Source organism: Piliocolobus tephrosceles, chromosome 14 (genome assembly GCF_002776525.5).
Source record: "Piliocolobus tephrosceles isolate RC106 chromosome 14, ASM277652v3, whole genome shotgun sequence".
NCBI classification, from domain to species: Eukaryota; Metazoa; Chordata; class Mammalia; order Primates; family Cercopithecidae; genus Piliocolobus; species Piliocolobus tephrosceles.
The window spans coordinates 111,326,797-111,346,433 of NC_045447.1; the positions used below are offsets into that span (position 1 = coordinate 111,326,797).

General features: G+C 43.0%; 1 protein-coding gene across 1 annotated transcript in view; it reads left to right on the forward strand.

Moving 5' to 3' along the window:
- The window catches only part of FBP2 (fructose-bisphosphatase 2), a 46,700-nt gene extending 33,785 nt beyond the window's left edge, over nucleotides 1-12,915 (forward strand). Inside the window, exons 6-7 of the mRNA XM_031934135.1 lie at nucleotides 8,185-8,304; nucleotides 12,503-12,915. Of these exons, the coding sequence (XP_031789995.1) occupies nucleotides 8,185-8,304; nucleotides 12,503-12,697 (315 nt within the window). The 3' untranslated portion in view covers nucleotides 12,698-12,915. The remainder of the gene's footprint in view (nucleotides 1-8,184; nucleotides 8,305-12,502) is intronic.
- Nucleotides 12,916-19,637: the final 6,722 nt, after the last annotated feature.

The following is a 19,637-nucleotide window of genomic DNA, read 5'->3' on the forward strand; positions in this document are numbered from 1 at the left end:
TATCTATCTATCTATCTATCTATCTATCTATCTATCTATCTATCTATCTATCTATCATCTTTGATAGATTTCTCATAGCTTTTCTTTACAGAGCAAAGGTTAGTTAAAGAGTAGAAACACCTGTCTCTGTTATGTCAAGTCCTTCTGGGCTAAAACACTAGGAGCTTAGGAAGCTGGGTTCCATCTCTAGTTCCTGATAGTTCACTGTGTGTCTGTTGAAAGATTCTTTCTGTATTTAAATGTTTTGATTTTATAACTTAATGTTTTCTCCAAATATAAAAATTATATTCCTGTGTAACACGTCACATGGAAGACACCAAAAAATATAAGAAAATGTAAACAAAATCCATGTGTAAGGTACTCCACCCTCAGAAACCCCACTGTTGGCCACCACATCTGGCTAGTTTTTTGTATTTAGTAGAAACGGGGTTTCACCATGTTGGCCAAGATGGTCTCGATCTCCTGACCTGGTGATCCTCTGGCATCAGCCTACCAAAGTGCTGGGACTACAGGCGTGAGTGACCACGCTCGGCTGAACATCTTGATACATTTCTCTAGGGTTTGTTTTCTGCAAATGTGCTTACCCAGTTACCAAATGTGGTTCCACTGGAAACAGTTTTTAAACCTGCTTTTCTACTGACTTCACGAGCATTTCCGAGTCAGTAAAAGTTCTTCAAAAGCACATTGCTGTACCGTAACATGCTTAATCATTCTCAGGTTGTTCCACACTTAGGCTGTGTCCAGCTTTCCACTCCACAAATAATGCTGTAGTGAGCCCCTTTGTACCTCATTTTGCTAATCTGAAAATTCCCTTAGAAGGCATCCCTAGAAGTAAGGCTGGGCCCGGTGGCTCACGCTTGTAATCCCAGCACTTTGGAAGGCCAAGGTGGGCAGATCACTTGAGGTCAGGAGTTTGAAAACAGCCTGGCCAACATGGTGAAACACCATCTCTACTAAAAATACAAAAATTACCTGGGTATGGTTGGTAGGTGTCTGTAATCCCAGCTACTTGGGAGGCCGAGGCAGGAAAATCACTTGAACCCGAAAGGAAGAGGAGGTTGCGGTGAACTGAGATTGCATCACTGCCCTCCAGTCTGGGCAACAGAGCAAGACTCTGTCTCAAAAAAAAAAAAAAAAAAAAAAAAAAGGTATGAAGGCATTCCTAGAAGTAGGATTTCTGGTAAAACAGAATTCTGGAACCTCACTTCAGTCTTCACTCTCAAGTCAGGCCAAGGTGCTTCGCCTCGGGTCTGATAGAATGTTAAGTAACTAAAATAGGAGAAGACTTGGTAATTTTTGCCTAAATGTGGTTTCACGGCATGCAGCTAGAAGACAACAGAATATGATGATGTAATTATCATTATAATTACGATTTGGAGGTGTTTCAAGGTGATAATAGCTAACGTATTGGGTGATTAACATGTCGTAAGCCCTATTTTAGTGTTTTACGTGTAATAGCTCCTTTTATCTCATAACAACTCTTGGAGGCAGGTACAGATGGGGAAGCTGAGGCACAGAGTAGTTCAATTACTTATCCAAGGTAAGTGGCTGAGCCAGGATTCGAACCCAAGCATTCTGGCTGTCAACCCATGCCCTTAACCACAACGTGAGCCTGCTTGGAAACAATCAAGTGGGGAAGAATCCTCACTCCCACACACAGGTGCGTGGTTCAGGGCTGCCCAACCTCAGGGGAGACAGCGCCTCCCTGCTGGCTGCGGAGTTTCTGCCTCCTCCACCCCGGTTCCTCTTCCTGCTTTATGAGCTGTGCACCTGCTGTGTGTGGACAGGACAGAAGCCCAGCTGCAGGGCACCCAATTCCGTATCTGGAAGGGAAGAGGAATGTGAATCAGGCTGTTGTCAGGAATCTGCTTATTGTGGAGGAAATGAATGAGAAACACTGCTTCAGGGCTCTGGTAGTTTGTTTTGCCGTTCATTTTCATTTTTGACAATTGTTAGAGCATTGGACTTGCCTAATTAGCAGAAATATTTCCTTACATTTGTCACAAATTCCACCTGTTGGTGCAGTGCCAAGTGTGAGCCGTAAAATTGGAGTTACTAAAAAAGATGGTGACCATGAATTATGAAGGAGGTGACTAATCATTAAAATTGTCATCATTTTATTTATTTAACTTTATTTTATTTATTTGTGTATTTATTTTTATTTTGAGATGGAGTTTCTCTCTTGTTGCCAAGACTGAAGTGCAATGGCGCGATCTCGGCTCACCACAACCTCCGCTTCCCCGGTTCAAGCGATTCTCCTGCCTCAGCCTCCAGAGTAGCTGGGGTTGCAGGCTTCTGCCACCACACCCAGCTAATTTTTGTATTTTTAGTAGAGACGGGATTTCACCATGTTGGTCAGGCTGGTCTTGAACGCCTGACCACAGGTGATCCACCTGCCTCGGCCTCCCAAAGTGCTGGGATTACAGGTGTGAACCACCACGCCAGGCCCATCGTTTTATTTTTAATTGACGTATAATAATTGTACATATTTATGGGATACATAGTGATGTTTCATTCTATATAATGTACAGTGATCAGATCAGTACAATTAGGAAATCCATCATCTCAAACATTTATCATTTCTCTGTGTTGGGAACATTCAATATCCTCCTTCTAGCTTTTTGAAAATATGTCCGATATTATTGTTAACTATGTTCATCCTACAGGGGTTCAGACACCAGAACACATGCCTGTGATGCCGGTGTGGTTTTATTTTCCACACTTTTATTTTAGATTCAGGGGTAGTTGTGCAGGTTTGTTATATAAGTAAACTCGTGTCATGGGGGTTTGTTGTACAGATTGTTTGGTCTCCCAGGTACTAAACCTGGTATCCAATACTTCTCTTTTCTGCTCCTCCCCTTCCTCCCTCCCTCCACCCTCAAGTAGGCCCCAGTGCCTGTTGTTTCCCTCTTTGTGTCCATGTGTTTCTCATCATTTAGCTCCTGCTTATAAGTGAGAACATGTAGCATCTGGTTTCCTATTTCTGTGTTAGTTTACTTAAGATAATTAGGCCTTCAGCTCCACCCATGTTCCTGCAAAAACATCATGTCATTCTTCTTTATGGCTGTATAGTATTCCATTGCGTATATGTAGCACATTTTCTTTATCCAGTCCACCACTGATGGGCATCTAGGTTGATTCCGTGTCTTTGCTATTGTGAATAGTGTTGCAGTGAACATACATGTGCATGTGTCTTTACAATAGAATGATTTCTATTCCTTTGGGTATATACCCAGTCATGGGATGGCTGGGTCAAATGGGATGGCTGCTTTTTGCTGTTTGAGAGATCATTACACTGCCTTCCACAATGGTTGAAGTGATTTATACTCCCACCAACAACGCATAAACATTCCCTTTTCTCTGCAACCTCGCCAGCCTCTGTTATATTTTGATTTTTAAATAATTGTCATTCTGACTGGTGTGAGATGGTATCTCATTATGGTTTTGATTTGCATTTCTCTAATGAGCAATGATATTGAGCTTTTTGGCTGCATGTATGTCGTCTTCTTCTTTTTTTTTTTTTCTTTTTTGAGATGAGGTCTCTCTCTGTCGCCCATGCTGGAGTGCAGTGGTGTGATCTCAGCTCACTGCAACCTCCGCCTCTCAGGTTCAAGTGATTCTTCTGCCTCAGCCTCCCAAGTAGCTGGGACTACAGGCACATGCCACCAATGCCCAGCTAATGTTTGTATCTTTAGTAGAGATGGGGTTTCACCATATTGGCCAGGCTGGGTGTGTCTTCTTTTGAAAAGTGTCTGTTCATGTCCTTTGCCCATTTTTTAATGTTTATTTTTCCTTATATATTTAAGCTCCTTATAGGTGCTGGATATTAGACTTTTCTCAGATGTATAGTTTGCAGAAATTTTCTCCCATTCTGTGGGTTATCTGTTTATTGACAGTTTATTTTGCTGTGCAGAAGCTCTTTAGTTTAATTAGATCTCATTTGGCAATTTTTGTTTTCGTTGCAATTGCTTTTGGTGTCTTTGTCATGAATTCTTTGCTCATGCCTACATCCAGAATGGTATTGCCTAGGTTGTCTTCCAGGGTTGTTTTTTTTTTTTTTTTTTTTTTTTTGAGACGGAGTCTCGCTCTGTCGCCCAGGCTGGAGTGCGGTGGCCAGATCTCAGCCCACTGCAAGCTCCGCCTCCCGGGTTTACGCCATTCTCCTGTCTCAGCCTCCCAAGTAGCTGGGACTACAGGCGCCCGCCACCTCGCCCAGCTAGTTTTTTTGTATTTTTTTTGTTAGTAGAGACGGGGTTTCACCGTGTTAGCCAGGATGGTCTCGATCTCCTGAACTCATGATCCGCCTGTCTCGGCCTCCCAAAGTGCTGGGATTACAGGCTTGAGCCACCACGCCCGGCCGTCTTCCAGGGTTTTTATGGTTTTGGGTTTCACATTAAGTTTTTAATCCATCTCGAGTTAGTTTTTGTATATGGTATAAGGAAGTGGTCCAGTTTCAACCTTCTGCATATGGCTAGCTAGTTATCTCAGCACCATTTATTGAATAGGAAGTCATTTCCTCATTGCTTGTTTTTGTCAGCTTTGTTGAAAGTCAAATGGTTGTAGGTGTATGACCTTATTTCTGGATTCTCTATTGTGTTACATTGGTCTATTTGTCTGTTTTTGTACCAGTGCCATGCTCTTTTGGTTATTGTAGCCCTGTAGTATAGTTTGAAGTCAAGTAATGTGATACCTCCAGCTTTGTTCTTTTTGCTTAGGATTGCCTTGGCTATTCTGTCTCTTTATAGTTCCATACGAATTTTAAAAGTCTTTTTCTAGTTCTGTGAAAAATGTCATTGGTAGTTTAATAGGAACAGCACTGAATCTGTAAATTGCTTTGGGTAGTATGCCCATTTTAACAATATTGATCCTTTATATCCATAAGCATGGAATGTTTTTCCATCTGTTTGTGTAATCTCTGATTTCTTTGAGCAATGTTTTGTAGCTCTTATTATAGAACTCTTTTACCTCCATGGCTAGCTCTATTCCTAGGGATTTTATTATTTTTGTGGCAATTGTGAAAGGGATTATGTTCCTGATTTGGCTCTTGGCCTGGCTGTTTTTGCTGTAGGGATGCTAATGATTTTTTTGTATGTTCATTTCATCTTGAACATACAAGTTTCATCTTGAAACTCTGCTGAAGTTGTTTATCAGCTTAAGGAGGTTTTGGACCAATACTATGGGGTTTTCTTTTTTCTTTTTTTTCTTTTTTCTTTTTTTTTTTTTGAGACAGAGTCTCACTCTGTTGCCCAGGCTGGAGTGCAGTGGCATGGTCTCAGCTCACTGCAAGCTCCACCTCCCAGGTTCACGCCATTCTCCTGCCTCAGCCTCTCGAGTAGCTGGGACTACAGGTGTCCGCCACCATGGCCGGCTAATTTTTTGTATTTTTAGTAGAGACGGGGTTTCACTGTGTTAGCCAGGATGGTCTCGATCTCCTGACCTCGTGATCTGCCCACCTCGGCCTCCCAAAGTGCTGGGATTACAGGTGTGAAACACCACGCCCAGCTGACCAATACTAGGGGGTTTTCTAGCTATACAATCATGTCAGCTGCAAAGAGGGATAGTTTGACTTCCTATTTTCCTATTTGGATGCCCTTTACTTATTTCTTTTGCCCGATTGTTCTGGCCATAACTTCCAATACTGTGCTGAATAGGAGTGGTGAGAGAGGGCATCCTTTTCTCATGCCAGTTTTCAAGGGGAGTGCTTCCAGCTTTTGCCCATTCAGCATAACGTTGACTGTGGGTTTGTCATAGATGGAGCTTATTATTTTGAGGTATGTTCATTCAATACCTAGTTTGTTGAGAGTTTGTAACATGAAGAGGTGTTGAATTTCATTGAAAGCCTTTTTCTGCATTTATTGAGATAATCAAGTGGTTTTTGTCTTTAGTTCGTTTTATGTGATGAATCACATTTATTGATTTGTGTATGTTGACCCAACCTTGCATCCCAGGGATAAAGCCTACTTGACTGTGGTGGATAAGCTTTATAAGGTGCTGCTGCTGTGTATTTTAATGAGGATTTTTGCATCAATATTCATCAAGAGTATTGGCCTGAAGTTTTTTTTTTTTTTTTTTTTTTTTTTTTTTTATTGTGTGTCTGCCAGGTTTTGGTATCAGAATGATGTTGGCCTTATAGAATGAGTTGGGGAGGAGTCTTTCCTCTTCAATTTTTTTGGAACAGTTTCAGTGGAAATGGTATCAGCTCTTCTTTATATATCTCGTAGAATTCAGCTATGAATCTCTCTGGTTATAGGCTTTTTTTGGATGATAGGCTACTTTTACTGATTTAATTTTGGAGTTTGTTATTGGTCTGTTCAGGGATTCAGTTTCTTCCTGGCTGTTGTAGGAGAGTGTATGTGTCTAGGAATTTTTCCATTTCTTCTAGATTTTCTAGTGTGAGTACACAGAGGTGTTCACAGTAGTCTCTGATGGTTTGTATTTCTGTGGTGTCAGTGGTAATATCCCCTTTGTTATTTCTAGTTGAATTTATTTGGATCGTCTCTCTATTTTTCTCTATTAATCTAGTGAGCAGTCTATCTATCTTGTTAGTTGTTTTTTTTTTTTTTTTTTTTTTAAAAAAAAATTTTTTAAATTAAATTTTTTTTTTTTTTTTTTTTTTTTGATTTTTTTTTTTTTTTTTTTTTTTTTAGACAAAGTCTCACACTGTCGCCTAGGCTGGAGTGCAGTAGTGCAATCTCAGCTCACTGCAACCTCTGCCTCCCAGGTTCAAGCAATTCTCCTGCCTCAGCCTCCCGAATAGCTGGGATTACAGACACACACCACCACACCTGTCTAATATTTGTATTTTTAGTAGAGATGGGATTTCACCATGTTGGTTGGGCTGGTCTCGAACTCCTGCCCTCAGGTGATTCACCCACCTTGGCCTCTCAAAGTGCTGGGATTACAGGCATGAGTCACAGGGCCCAGCCATGAATTGTGTGTGTCTGTGTGTGTGAGTCTCCTTCAGTTCAGCTCTGATTTTGATTATTTCTTGTCTTTTGCTAGCTTTGGGGCTGGTTTACTCTTACATCTCTAGTTCTTTTGGTTGTGCTATTAGGTTGTTAATCTGAGATCTTTTTAACTTTTTGATGTGGGAATTTAGTGCTATAAATTTTCCTCTTAACACTGCCTTAGCTGTGTCCCAGAAATTCTGGTTATTTTATCTTTGTTCTCACCAGTTTCAAAGAATCTCTTGATTTCTGCCTTAATTTCATTATTTATCCAAAAGTCATTCAGGAGCAAGTTGTTTAATTTTCATGTAATTGTATAGTTTGAGTGATTTTCTTAGTCTCGATTTCAATTTTTATTGAGCTGTGGTTGGAGAGTGGCTGGTATAAGTTCAGTTCTTTTGCATTTGCTGAGGATTGTTTTATGTCTGAAGGTGTGTTCAATTTTAGTGTATGTGCTATGTGTGATGAAAAGAACGTATATTTTGCTGGTTTTGGGTGGAGAGTTCTATAGCTTTCTATTCTATAGATGTTCTGTAGATATAGTTCTATAGATGTCTAACAGATTCATTTGGTCTAGTGTTGATTTGAGGTCTTGAGTGTCTTCGTTAATTTTCTACCTCAGTGATCACTGTCAGTGGGGTGTTGAAGTCTCCCACTATTATTGTGGGGAGTCTAAGTCTCTCTGAAGGTGTCTAAGAGCTTGCTTTATGAATCTGAGTGTCCCTGTGTTGGGTGCATATCATTTAGGATAGTTAGGCCTTCTTGTTGAACTGAGGCCTTTACAATTATGTAATATCCTTCTTTGTCTTTTTTGAACTTTATTGGTTTAAAGTCTATTTTGTCTGAAATTAAGATTGCAGCCCCTGCTTTTTTCTGTTTTCTATATGTTTGGCTTCCATCCCTTTATTTTGAGCCCATAGGCGGCACTGCATGTGGGATGGGCGACTTTCTTTTTCTTTCTGTTTGTTTGTTTAGAGGCTCTTTTAAGGTTGCTGCAGGATATTGTCTCAGACTTTAAGCAGTCCTACATTTGGTAAGTCCAGTCACACAATAAGGTTTGAGGAGCTCATAATGAATGAAATGCACAATTATATAATCTTTTCAATTCCTACACTAGTGGGTGGAGGATAGGGGATCAAGAAGGCAGAGGTCACACCAACTGGACTTGTGACCGCGAGTAGGTGCTAGCTAATTCTGAAAGCCACTGGATCTTGTCTCTTCTCTCTCTGTCTTCTAGGATGGCAGTGCTCCCTATGGGGCCAGGTATGTGGGCTCCATGGTGGCTGATGTGCACCGCACTCTGGTCTATGGAGGAATCTTCCTGTACCCAGCCAACCAGAAGAGCCCTAAGGGCAAGGTAATTCTCCCTTGTCCACTGGCTTTGCATCTGGTCAGGGAGGAGGGGAGCTCTCCCCTCACACCTGCTGTTTGGCTACTGCACTGCTTCGTGGCATGTCTGTGTGGGGATGGCCAGGGGAGGAAAAATACAGGGAGCTGTAGTTCCCTTGAGTGAGTCTCCAGGCTGTGGGAGGTTTGAAGAAGGAGACAAACAGGCTGACGTTATGTGACTGGTGATTCTCACTGGTCTTACCCGCTCCAGCCTCACACCCACCATTCACCGTAAGCCTGCTGTGTGTCTCACTTTCCACAGGCTGCGTCTGACTTTTAGGTTCAGCACCAGCTGATTTGGTGTCATGGACCCCATAGGGAGCCTAATAAAACTTATCAACACACTTCCCAGAACAAATGCATGTAAACGTACACATTACATACACGTTACACGTTGAGGGGGTTCACTGATGCCCTGAAGTCCACCCAAATATCCCCTAGAGAATTTCCAAACCCTAGAATAAGACTTCTGCTCAGAACTCAGCCAATATATCTGGAAAGGTAGTTCCTGGAAGGTCTAATTGCAATTTAATGATGCAAAACTGAAAATACTTGTATTATCAAGTGAGAATCTTATGATCCAGCTGTCTTGCATAGAACCTCCCATAAAAATGCATCTGAATTTTAGCCGATCGCAGAAATAGTAGGTAAGTAGTCAAATCAAATAAAGGCCTCTGTTTTCTCTGACACATCAACAACCAGCAACACATTTTTCTGTCTCTCAGAGTCACCTTGAGATTTGAGTTATTCGAATGCTAAGAATCAAAGCCATGCTGAGAGATCTAACACAGCACACTGAAGCCAGAGAGACTTTAATAGGTTGGTGTATCAGGTGTTTCTCTCCATGTGAGGGCTTAGCCTGAGTGTATTCACCCACTGAACTAAGAGCACCGATAAGCCTGCAGAAGAGGTGCTGAAGGGAAGCTAAGCACCATGGAGGACTAAGTGAGGCAAGTAGAAGACATGGAAATTCTTTTTTGTATTTTGGTTTTTTTTGGGGGGGGGGGCAGAGTTTTGCTCTGTTGTCCAGACTGGAGTGCAGTGGCACGATCTCGGCTCACTGCAAGCTCCGCCTCCCAGGTTCATGCCATTCTCCTGCCTCAGCCTCCCGAGTAGCTGGGACTACAGGCGCCCGCCACCACGCCAGGCTAGTGTTTTGTATTTTTAGTAGAGACGGGGTTTCACCGTGTTAGCCAGGATGGTCTCGATCTCCTGACCTCGTGATCTGCCCGCCTTGGCCTCCCAAAGTGCTGGGATTACAGGCTTGAGCCACCGCGCCCGGCCAAGATGTGGAAATTCTTAGAACCACTCTGGTCACTTACTCAGTTACACTGGGGAGAACATAAAGGTCAATTACTACTGATTATTCAAATGATTGTAAATGAGTCAGAAAATACCCACATGAGATCACATACTCATATCCTGTAAGCACACGTCACTCCATAGATAGATCTGCGTTTGCTGCGCATAACCACCACCCATTCTGAAACTTCTGTTGGATCCTGATCTCTGCGTTTCTGCTGTCATGGTCCCTGTGCCCACCTCTGTGTGTGTGTCTGTGTGTGCATGTGTACATTCCTATGCTGTGTGTGCCTGCATCTGTACAGCTGGGTAGATTTAATTGCAGAGAAAGTACACGTCATGGTCGGGTGCGGTGACTCACGCCTGTAATCCCAGCACTTTGGGAGGCCGAGGCAGGCAGATCACGAGGTCAGGAGATCCAGACCATCCTGGCTAACATGGTGAAACCCCATCTCTACTGAAAATAATAATAATTAAAAAATTAGCTGGGCATGGTGGCACGTGCCTGTAATCACAGCTACTCAGGAGGCTGAGGCAGGAGAATTGCTTGAACCTGGGAGGTGGAGGTTGCAGTGAGCTGAGATCGTGCCACTGCACTCCAGCCTGGGCGACAGGGCGCGAGTTCGTCTCAAAAAAAATTTAAAACCAAAATGGGTACAGGTCACATGTCACATGGCCTGCAGGCCAAGGTGCCATGAAGTCCTGGGCATTTTGGTATTAAATTTCCTACAACAGGGGCATCTGAGGTCAGAGCAAAAGTAACTTGGCTCCAAGACAAGCACATTATGTACTAAGGCTGAGATTTTTTTGGTTAAAGTATTTGAATCAACAGGGTAATCGATTACAGTCTGAGACTTTATTGTCTGATACCCCAAATCCCCCCATAAAAGGGGAGAAAAATGCTGAGCGCTACAGGCTTGCAAGGTGGGGGTCTCCTTGGCTAGACTGTCCTGGACAGCGTGGTTTCCAGTGTCCCTCCTGTGGGTAATGAAGGACAGAACTATCCGCCCCTAGACAGCCCGCATGCACCACAACTTTTTTACACCCTTCTGGGCACCCATCACTTTAAGAGCCAGAGGTCTAGGGTGAGGGCATCTTACACTGTCTGACCAAAATGGCAGTAAATACCCCCATGGAGTCTTCACCTACTTTCCCTTGAATGCCTGGATCTCCAGCCTAGACCAAATATATCGTGTTTCTCTCCTTAATATATATAATATATACAATAGAAAAAATATATAACAACATATAACATATAAATATATAATATGATATATAATAACGTAATAACATATAAATATATAATAGAACAATAGAAAAAATTCACTATAATATATGACTGTTTCTGAAAGTAGTTTAACCGTATCACCAAAACAGACTGGAAGAATGGTAAGGAAAGGCTGCACACAGCTGGGTCAACCATTTTGTAAGGTGATAGTGGAGAATGAACTTCTGGGAAGTCACAGGTTGCACTGATGGGGAGAAAGGAGAAGATGATACTGAGTCATGCACAGCAGCAAGGCCTTCAGCCAGAACGACACCCTGAATCTAAGGTGATGGGGGTGTGTGTCATGCGTCAGGCCAGGGGCGTCATGACATCATCACAGAAATAGACCTAAAAAGTCCATTCAATCCAACCCCATTCATTTCAATTCACTGTGTACTCACAGGACACAGGCAGCCTCCTGCCAGTTCTCGTGTGCCTGCAGGAGAGTTAGAGAAGGCCTTCCTTCCTCTGAACAGGCTCAGCCCGGGGTCTTGTGCAGAGACTGGCAAGCAGGGCACAGGCTGATTTCAACCCAGTTTCTGCCCTCGGCTGGGACCCCCAGTGCAGGAAACACAGTGGCCTTGCTTGGACACTTCCTTTGTTTTTGAGACAGGCTCTCGCTCTGTCTCCTAGACGGGAGGGCAGTAGTGTGATCACAGCTCACTGCAGCCTTGAACTCCGGGGCTCAGTTGATCCTCCTACTTCAGCTTCCTGAATAGCTGGGATCACAGGTGTGCACTACCACACCTGCTTAATTTTTAAATTTTTTGTAGAGATGGGGTCTCACTATCTCAAATGGGGTCTCAACTTCCTGGACTTAAGTGATCCTTTTGCCTCGGCCTCCCAAAATGCTGGGATTACAGACAGGAGCCAACACTTTCAATGTGTCAGGCACTACTGAGAGTAGAGATAGTACAGGGACCAGCTAGGATGGACAGCAGCCTAGGGAGGAAGCCAGGCACTAAAGAGGCCCCAGTGTGATGAGTGGTACCAGAGGGAAAGTACAGGATGCTATGGGGTGCAAACGATGGGATTTCACTTAGTCTAAAGGGGCAAAAGACAAGACCATTGAAACACCAGCAAACTAGTTAGAAAAGTCAAAGCTTAAGATGTGGAGCTCCTCCACAAAATCCCAGCCACTGTGGCTGTCCCCAGAGAAGCAACCCAGCATGCTCGAGGTGACCTTACTGTCCCATCCAAGCCTGACTCTTTACCGGCCTTGAGGTCTCACACACAAGGGCTTCCGCCCAGGTCTGCACCATCAGTTTGCCCTTGTTGAACCGAGAAATAGGAGCCTAGATCTCGTATCTCCAAGTCAAGAGGCAGCTCCCTGGTAAGCACAAGGATCGCAAGATGGGCAGATACCTGGCTCAGCCACCTGGCCAGAGGGGCCCCAAGGCTTCTGGATGAGCGCCATCTGATGCATCTGGCCTGCTGTAGGCTCTAAAGCTCGGGCCCACTCTTGTGAGGCGCATGGTGCACTCATGCTAGCCAGATGGAAGCTCCACAGTGCAAACTGCTCCCCCAACTTTAGGGGCATGGCTCGGGACATTTGGCCACTTGCAGAGTTTATTCACCTGCCTCTGTTCCTCCACAGCTCCGGCTCCTGTATGAATGCAATCCCGTGGCCTACATCATTGAGCAGGCAGGAGGCTTGGCGACCACGGGGACCCAGCCTGTACTGGACGTGAAGCCCGAGGCAATTCACCAGCGAGTCCCCCTCATTCTGGGGTCCCCAGAAGATGTGCAGGAATATCTCACCTGTGTGCAGAAAAATCAGGCAGGCAGCTAGCGAGCTTCACCCCACATGCCCTCCTCTCTTTGTCTTGTACCTTGTCTAAGGTCCCTAAATGAGTGATAAACAGAGATGGTAGCGATGAGTATACAAAAGGTAAATCCACTTAATCACATACAGAAGAGCAACAACAAACTGCTTGTGACAGGTTTGGAAGCCACAGGCAATTCTGTGGTCAATGTGAAGGACTAGAAATAAAGACCCACATGTGGAAAGAGCGACTTTGGCTTGTCTTCTGTCAGAAACAGCAGCAAATATGGTTATAATTCTGTCTGTCAACCCACATAATTGGTGGCTGTATGCTTGGGGGCAAAGAGTACATAGATTAGTGAAGAATTTGTCAGCCGGGCGCGGTGGCTCACGCCTGTAATCCCAGCACTTTGGGAGGCCAAGGCGGGCAGATCACGAGGTCAGGAGATTGAGACCATCCTGGCTAACACGGTGAAATCCCGTCTCTACTGAAAATACAAAAAATTAGCCGGGCGTGGTAGCGGTGCCTGTAGTCCCAGCTACTCGGGAGGCTGAGGCAGGAGAATGGCGTGAACCCGGAGGCAAAGCTTGCAGTGAACTGAGATTGTGCCACTGCACTCCAGCCTGGGTGACAGAGTGAGACTCCATCTCAAAAAAAAAAAAAAAAAAAAAAAAAAAAAGAATTTGTCTTGGCTGGCTTGAAATTTGAACCTAGTGTCTTATCCTGTAGTGATTATCTCCCTCACATATAAATTTCCAGCTTAGTGTCTTAGAAGAGTATTTGTGTCTTATTTTGGATAAACCTGAGTTAGAAATCTCATGGCAGTTAAATTCTGAAATTTCTGACTGAGCCTATTTTTGGAGTCTGTAACTTGGATGACCAGTCACAGTTTGAGTGGAAAATGGGGTCGCTTATTGTCAAAGCCAGAAACTAAATAGAGTCAATATTTAGAAATTAACTACTTTTCTCAACCTCTTCCCCCTGCATTTTCAGTTTTTGGGGAAACGTTTTAATCTATTCTAGGGACTAACTGGTGTACACTGGTTAAATGACTCGTCACTTGTCCAAATTACATTAAGACTGGGGAGGGGGTGGCTTATGCATCTGAAATCTCATCTTGTTTTAGGAAGAATTGCTCTGAACACCTATGGACCTGGAGGCTAAGAAGGACATTCATGAAAGATGGACAAATCCAATCCAATCCAGAAGCATTTAAAGCAAAGATGCATCAGGAGAAAGTCAGGCTTAACCTAGAAATTCAAGAATGATTCAACACGGAAAAATCTATTCCAGTAATTTGTTAGGTTAGGGGAAGGCAGTGAGGGTGGGACCCGGCGAGGCTCTGGAGGAAGCCAGGCTCTCCATTCCCATGCTAGCTCAGGCAGGGTGGGGCGTCGTTCTGTCATTCCTCAGGCCAGCATGGCCTGGCAGCTTTAGCAGATGCAGCAAAATCTTATTACACAACCAAAACTTTTTCACCTGCCCAAAAAGGAACAAAGAGTTGCTTTGTTCTGGGAAGAATTCTGATTCTAATCAATGGGCTCTTAATACTTTCTTCGGCACTTCATCTGAAACTTATATACTATAGATCAAAACTGAAATCCTCACTTTGAAATATCTTTAGAATACCTTGATTTAGTGAGTTTGCCCCATGTAGTCTCAAGATGACACACCCGGAAGGAGAAGGCCTTGCTGGAAGCAGAGCTGAGAGGCAGCACCTTCAGCCCTGGCCTCCTTGGTTTGATGTATGTGGTGGATGCTCAGGGAAAGATCGATTGGCCCTTCCTATGTGTTCTTAAAGCTGAGACTGTGGGTCCCTGCATATCAAAGCCAAGAACAGGGAACTAGGGGAGAGGCTGGGACTGGAGGAGAGGCTGGAACTAGGGGAGATGGCTGGGAGTAGCCATTCTCAGAGGCTACTTATCAACAGTTTGAAGGCATTGGTGGAATGGTGCCTTGGTGACCCTTCCACAGGCAGGGTCCACAAAGACCATCAGCTGGGCTCCACCTGAGTGACCTGAGAATGCCTTCCGCTTGGTTGCTCATTCTCTCCTGATGGACTGCCTTTCCAGTTTAAATGGTGGCATCTGTCCCAGAAGAAATCCAATTGTTCTTTCCATTTTCAAGGATTCCTGAGGACTTCACTCTGCAGGTCTGGCTCCACTGGGAACCTGGGAGCATTTAGGGAGGAGGCGGACTCCAACTGTACCTTGGGCAGATGGGCTCCAGCAACTGGGAGGCGGACCCATTAACACATCAAAAGAAGAAAAAGCCATAAGGCCATGTTAATAGGCACGTTTTAAAAAGAAGACAAGCTGGTTGGGCGCAGTGGCTTACGCCTGTAATCCCAGCACTTTGGGAGGCTGAGGCGGGTGGGTCATGAGGTCAGGAGATCAAGACCATCCTGGCTAACACGGTGAAACCCTGTCTCTACTAAAAATACAGAAAAATTAGCTGGGTGTGGTGGCGGGACTAGTAGTAGTCCCAGCTACTCAGGAGGCTGAGGCAGAAGAGTGGCATGAACCCGGGAGGCGGAGCTTGCAGTGAGCTGAGATTGCGCCACTGCATTCCAGCCTGGGCGACAGAGCGAGACTCTGTCTGAGAAAAAAAAAAAAAAGTATACATTAGACACTTTAGGCACTCTACATATATTTTCTCATATGATCCTTCAATACATGCATGAGATAGGCAATAGACTTGGATTTGATTGCTCCATTAGGGTCAAAGACCAAAAACCTCATTACTATGCCAATGTTAGAGATTCTTCTTCCAATTAAAATAAAGTTACCAAACGCCATTGCTCCTGCCATAATGAGAAGACATTGGTTGAACCTCTCTTTTTTAATTTAAAACCATATTTTTGTTTAAAGCCAGCAAAAAATTGTGGGCCTAAAATTTCAGTGGACTAAATTTCAGAGAGAAACAAGCCCGTCCTTGGTGATCACAGATTAGCAGCGGAGCCCATCTCTGAGGACATTCGCTGGATCCGGGGCCTTGAGTAGGTAGAAGAACAAGCCTACGATGTGCAGAAACAGCTGGAAATTAATATGAGGGCAAACATTTACAAGCGGAGTCCATTTGGAATAGCCTGCAGTGAGGATGTACGCCCTAGAGCACACATAACTCATGTTAGGGAGAAAACGTATAATTTTACTCAATGTGAAAACATCGTCGGAAATAGCTCACTCCGTGCTGTCCAGATGCAGTCCTGTACTGTACAGACTAAGAATAAGAATCATCAAAGTGGAAAAACCTCTGCCCCCGCTCCAAATCCTGGTTCACACAGGAGTAGTACTACTGGAGGGAAAAGCCATACACATCCCAAATGAGGGAAAGCCTTTATATATCAGTCGTTTCTTATGAGACATAAGAAAATTCACACTGGAGAGAAACTGTATGAACATAACAAAAGTGAGAAAGGCTTTAGATATTCCCTACACCTGAATAAACATTTAAGAAAGAACATTCTGGAGAAGCCCTATAGATGTAAGGAATGTGGGAAAGCCTTCAGCAAGCCTCAAAATATGCACATATAAGGAGTCACGCTGGAAAGAAACCCTATAAATGTGACAAATGTGGAAAAGACTTTGCAAAGTCATCAGAATTGAAAGTCATCTTAAGATTTACAATAGTGAGAAGCCCCGTGAGTGAAAGGGGGGGAAATCATCATTAATTTTTTTCACCATACTGAACATGTGAGGAGGACATACTAGAAGGGAGCTCAATGAGTTAATATGCATGAGAACATCTTTCCTGAACTCTCATATCTTACAGAAGTGTGAAAAGAAACCCTGTGAAGGTAAAGTCTATGGAAAGCCTTTCATCTTCATTCATGTTGAGTACCTATTTGTTCTCACGCTGGAGAGAAGCTATGAAAGTAAGGAATATGAAAAAAAGCCTCAGTGTTGCCTCAGACTCATAGTTCGTACAAGAACTCATACTGCAGAGACTGCTTATGGAAGTAAAAAATGTAGAGAAGACCTCTTTAAACACTTATCCCTCCTGTTACATGATTCCACACCCTGGAGGGAGACTACAATGGGAATAAATATAAGAAAGTTTCAGTTCCAGCTCTTCACTTATCGGGCATGAATGAGCACATAGTAGGACTGAAGGACTGTAAATGTTAACAGTGTTGCCATTACCATTGTCTTACCCGTCAGTTAAGACCCAAATTCATAATTTTGTAGTTTTTCCCTTCTTAAAAAAATGGTATGACAGATAGCTGTCTTAGCACTCTTTCCGTTCTGCCACCTTAGTGTTGCTATGTAGTCTGGGTGACTATAGTTGCCCAGAGCCCAGACGACACTAGTTGTTAAAAGATCCTGTCTCTTAACAACAACAAAAAAGCTCACAGAAGTAGGGGAGGGGAGTCTGGTTAATGGATACCGAATTACAGTTAGATAAGAGGAATGAGTTTTGGTGTTCTGTGGTATTGTAGGGTGAATATGGTTGACTATGATTTATTGTATATTTTTTAAAAGCCAGAAGATTTTGAATGTTCACAATTCAAAGAAATGAAAAATGGTTGAAGTAGTAAATATGCCAGTTAGCTTGATCATTACGCACTATATATGTGTATCAAAATGTTACTCTATGGCCTATAATTATGTGTGTGTGTGTGTGTGTGTGTATATATATATTAATTAAAACAAAAGAGAAGCTATATTAATCCCATTAAAAGAAAAGAATATGGGCCAACCTTACTGACTTCCTTCTAATGAATAGAATGCAGTAAAAGGGATACCACGTGGTTTCCCTATCTCAGACCGCTTTCCCTTCTAACTCTGCCCCCAGATTGTGAGAGAGATCAGGCCACAGAGACAGCCTGGCAGTGCCAGTGTCAGTGTTCATGCTGCCTGCCCCAACCAAGGTTCCAGCCAATGGCCAGCATCAACCATCAAACATGTGGGTGAGCAACGCCTCAGAAGATTCCATTTCCCCAGGTGATCAGCTGTTTCTAGGCAAGCTGAGGGGAGCAGAGACAAGCTGTCCTGGCCAAGCTTTTTCCAGACCACAGGTTCATGAACAAAATAAATGTTTTTCTTTTAAGCCACAAATCTCTGGGTAATTGTTAGAAAAATAACTTTTAAAAAGAGACAACAGGAAATATAACTTATGCAGCAGAAAAGAGTCTCCTTTAAAGTAGGATCTAATAAATGTTGAGATTAATTTATTGATGACAAACATTATTGAGAAGCAGCAGATAACCAGGAGAGAGACATAAGCTGCTGAGGAGGAACTTTTCCTAAAACCCCTTCAATTATGAGCTCTAATAGCAAGGCAAGGGTGTCTCCTTACAATTTCCCCTCAAGTTCGGAAATGAGACTGCGAAGCAAGAAGATATCTGATTTGAAAAACAACTAAAAATACTTGGTTACATAACCAAAATCCGATATTTACCTGATTTCAATTAATGAAAATTCTAAAAGAAGAAGCTTTGAGTATTTATTAATCAATCTAGTATTCAATTTCATTTTCCTTTTCTCAGTAAGGAAATAAGGAGAACATTATGGAATGATTTTTAGTCTTCACAGAAGTAAAATAAACACAGTGTGCTTTGAGTGTTAAGACATCAAATGCAATTTCTCCTTTACTTTACTCCAAGCTTGTTTGTATGGAGAAGTTAAGACCATCCCATCTCTATGTTACACCACAATGCTTCCCTATAGCACACAGCTTGGCTCTGAAATTTTGAAATTCAAAATACTAATCTACTATGTGTCTCTGATAAATTGCTGGAACATTACCTGATTTTGAAGTGCTGCACTCCTGAGACTTTTTCTTGAAATGAGTTAAACTTCATATTCCAAGAACCCTCTAGTGAGTTAGAAAGCAGAGCTGTGCATCTCTGTTTCAGGAAAAGGAGGTCTATACAGGAAACTGTGGTTTCTGAGAATGCAAGATCGGCACCAAGAAAAGGATTAGCCACAGTGGTACTCAAGAGAACCAGCTACCACGTGGCAAGAGGATCTGCAAACTGAAAGATGATGACTTCACTTGGTTTCCACTGAGGAAAGCTGGCAGCTCAGACTTAAACTTCTCCTTCCTGGATGGTAAATATCTGTGGAAGATTCTATTAATTACAATGAGTTAGTAAAACATAATGCACTAAATATTAGACTATGTCAGCAGATCCTGTGACCAAAACTTACTGAAAAACTATAGAGGGAGGCACTGAATAAGAGACTAAAGGTTTGAATGAAGAAAAAAAGAAATAAAGTGTGTCTTGTAAGCCTGACTTTCCATCATGTCTTAGAGTAAGTGAAGTATAAGCTGGCCACAGACTCCTTTGAGACACAAAAGGTGAAGTTAAAGATATTCCACTAAATTTTATTTATTTATTTATTTATTTATTTATTTATTTATTTATTTATTTATTATTATTTTTGAGATGGAGTCGCACTCTGTCTCCCAGGCTGGAGTTCAGTGGCGCAATCTCTGCTCATTGCAAGCTCTGCCTCCCAGGTTCACACCATTCTCCTACCTCAGCCTCCCCACTAGCTCCCGACTACAGGCGCCCGCCACCATGCCCAGCTAATTTTTTTGTATTTTTAGTAGAGACGGGGTTTCACCACGTTAGCCAGGATGGTCTTGATCTCCTGACCTCGTGATCCGCCCGCCTCTGCCTCCCAAAGTGCTGGGATTACAGGCGTAAGCCACCATGCCCGGCCTAATTTTATTATGATATAAGACAACTGGTAATATGCAACATGACTGAAAAAAGCTTCTCATTAAATTTGATTTGCCCTCGGCATAAGAATAGACATAAACAAACTAAGAGTTGATAATCTAAGAATAAACCTGCATATTTACAGTCAACTGATTTTATACAAGGTTAACAAAAGAACAGAATGGGAAAAGAATAGTCTTTTCAACAAATGGTGCTGGGACAACTGGGTATCCATATGCAAAAAATAAATAATGTTGGAGTCTCTCCAAATATCATATTTAAAAATTGACTCA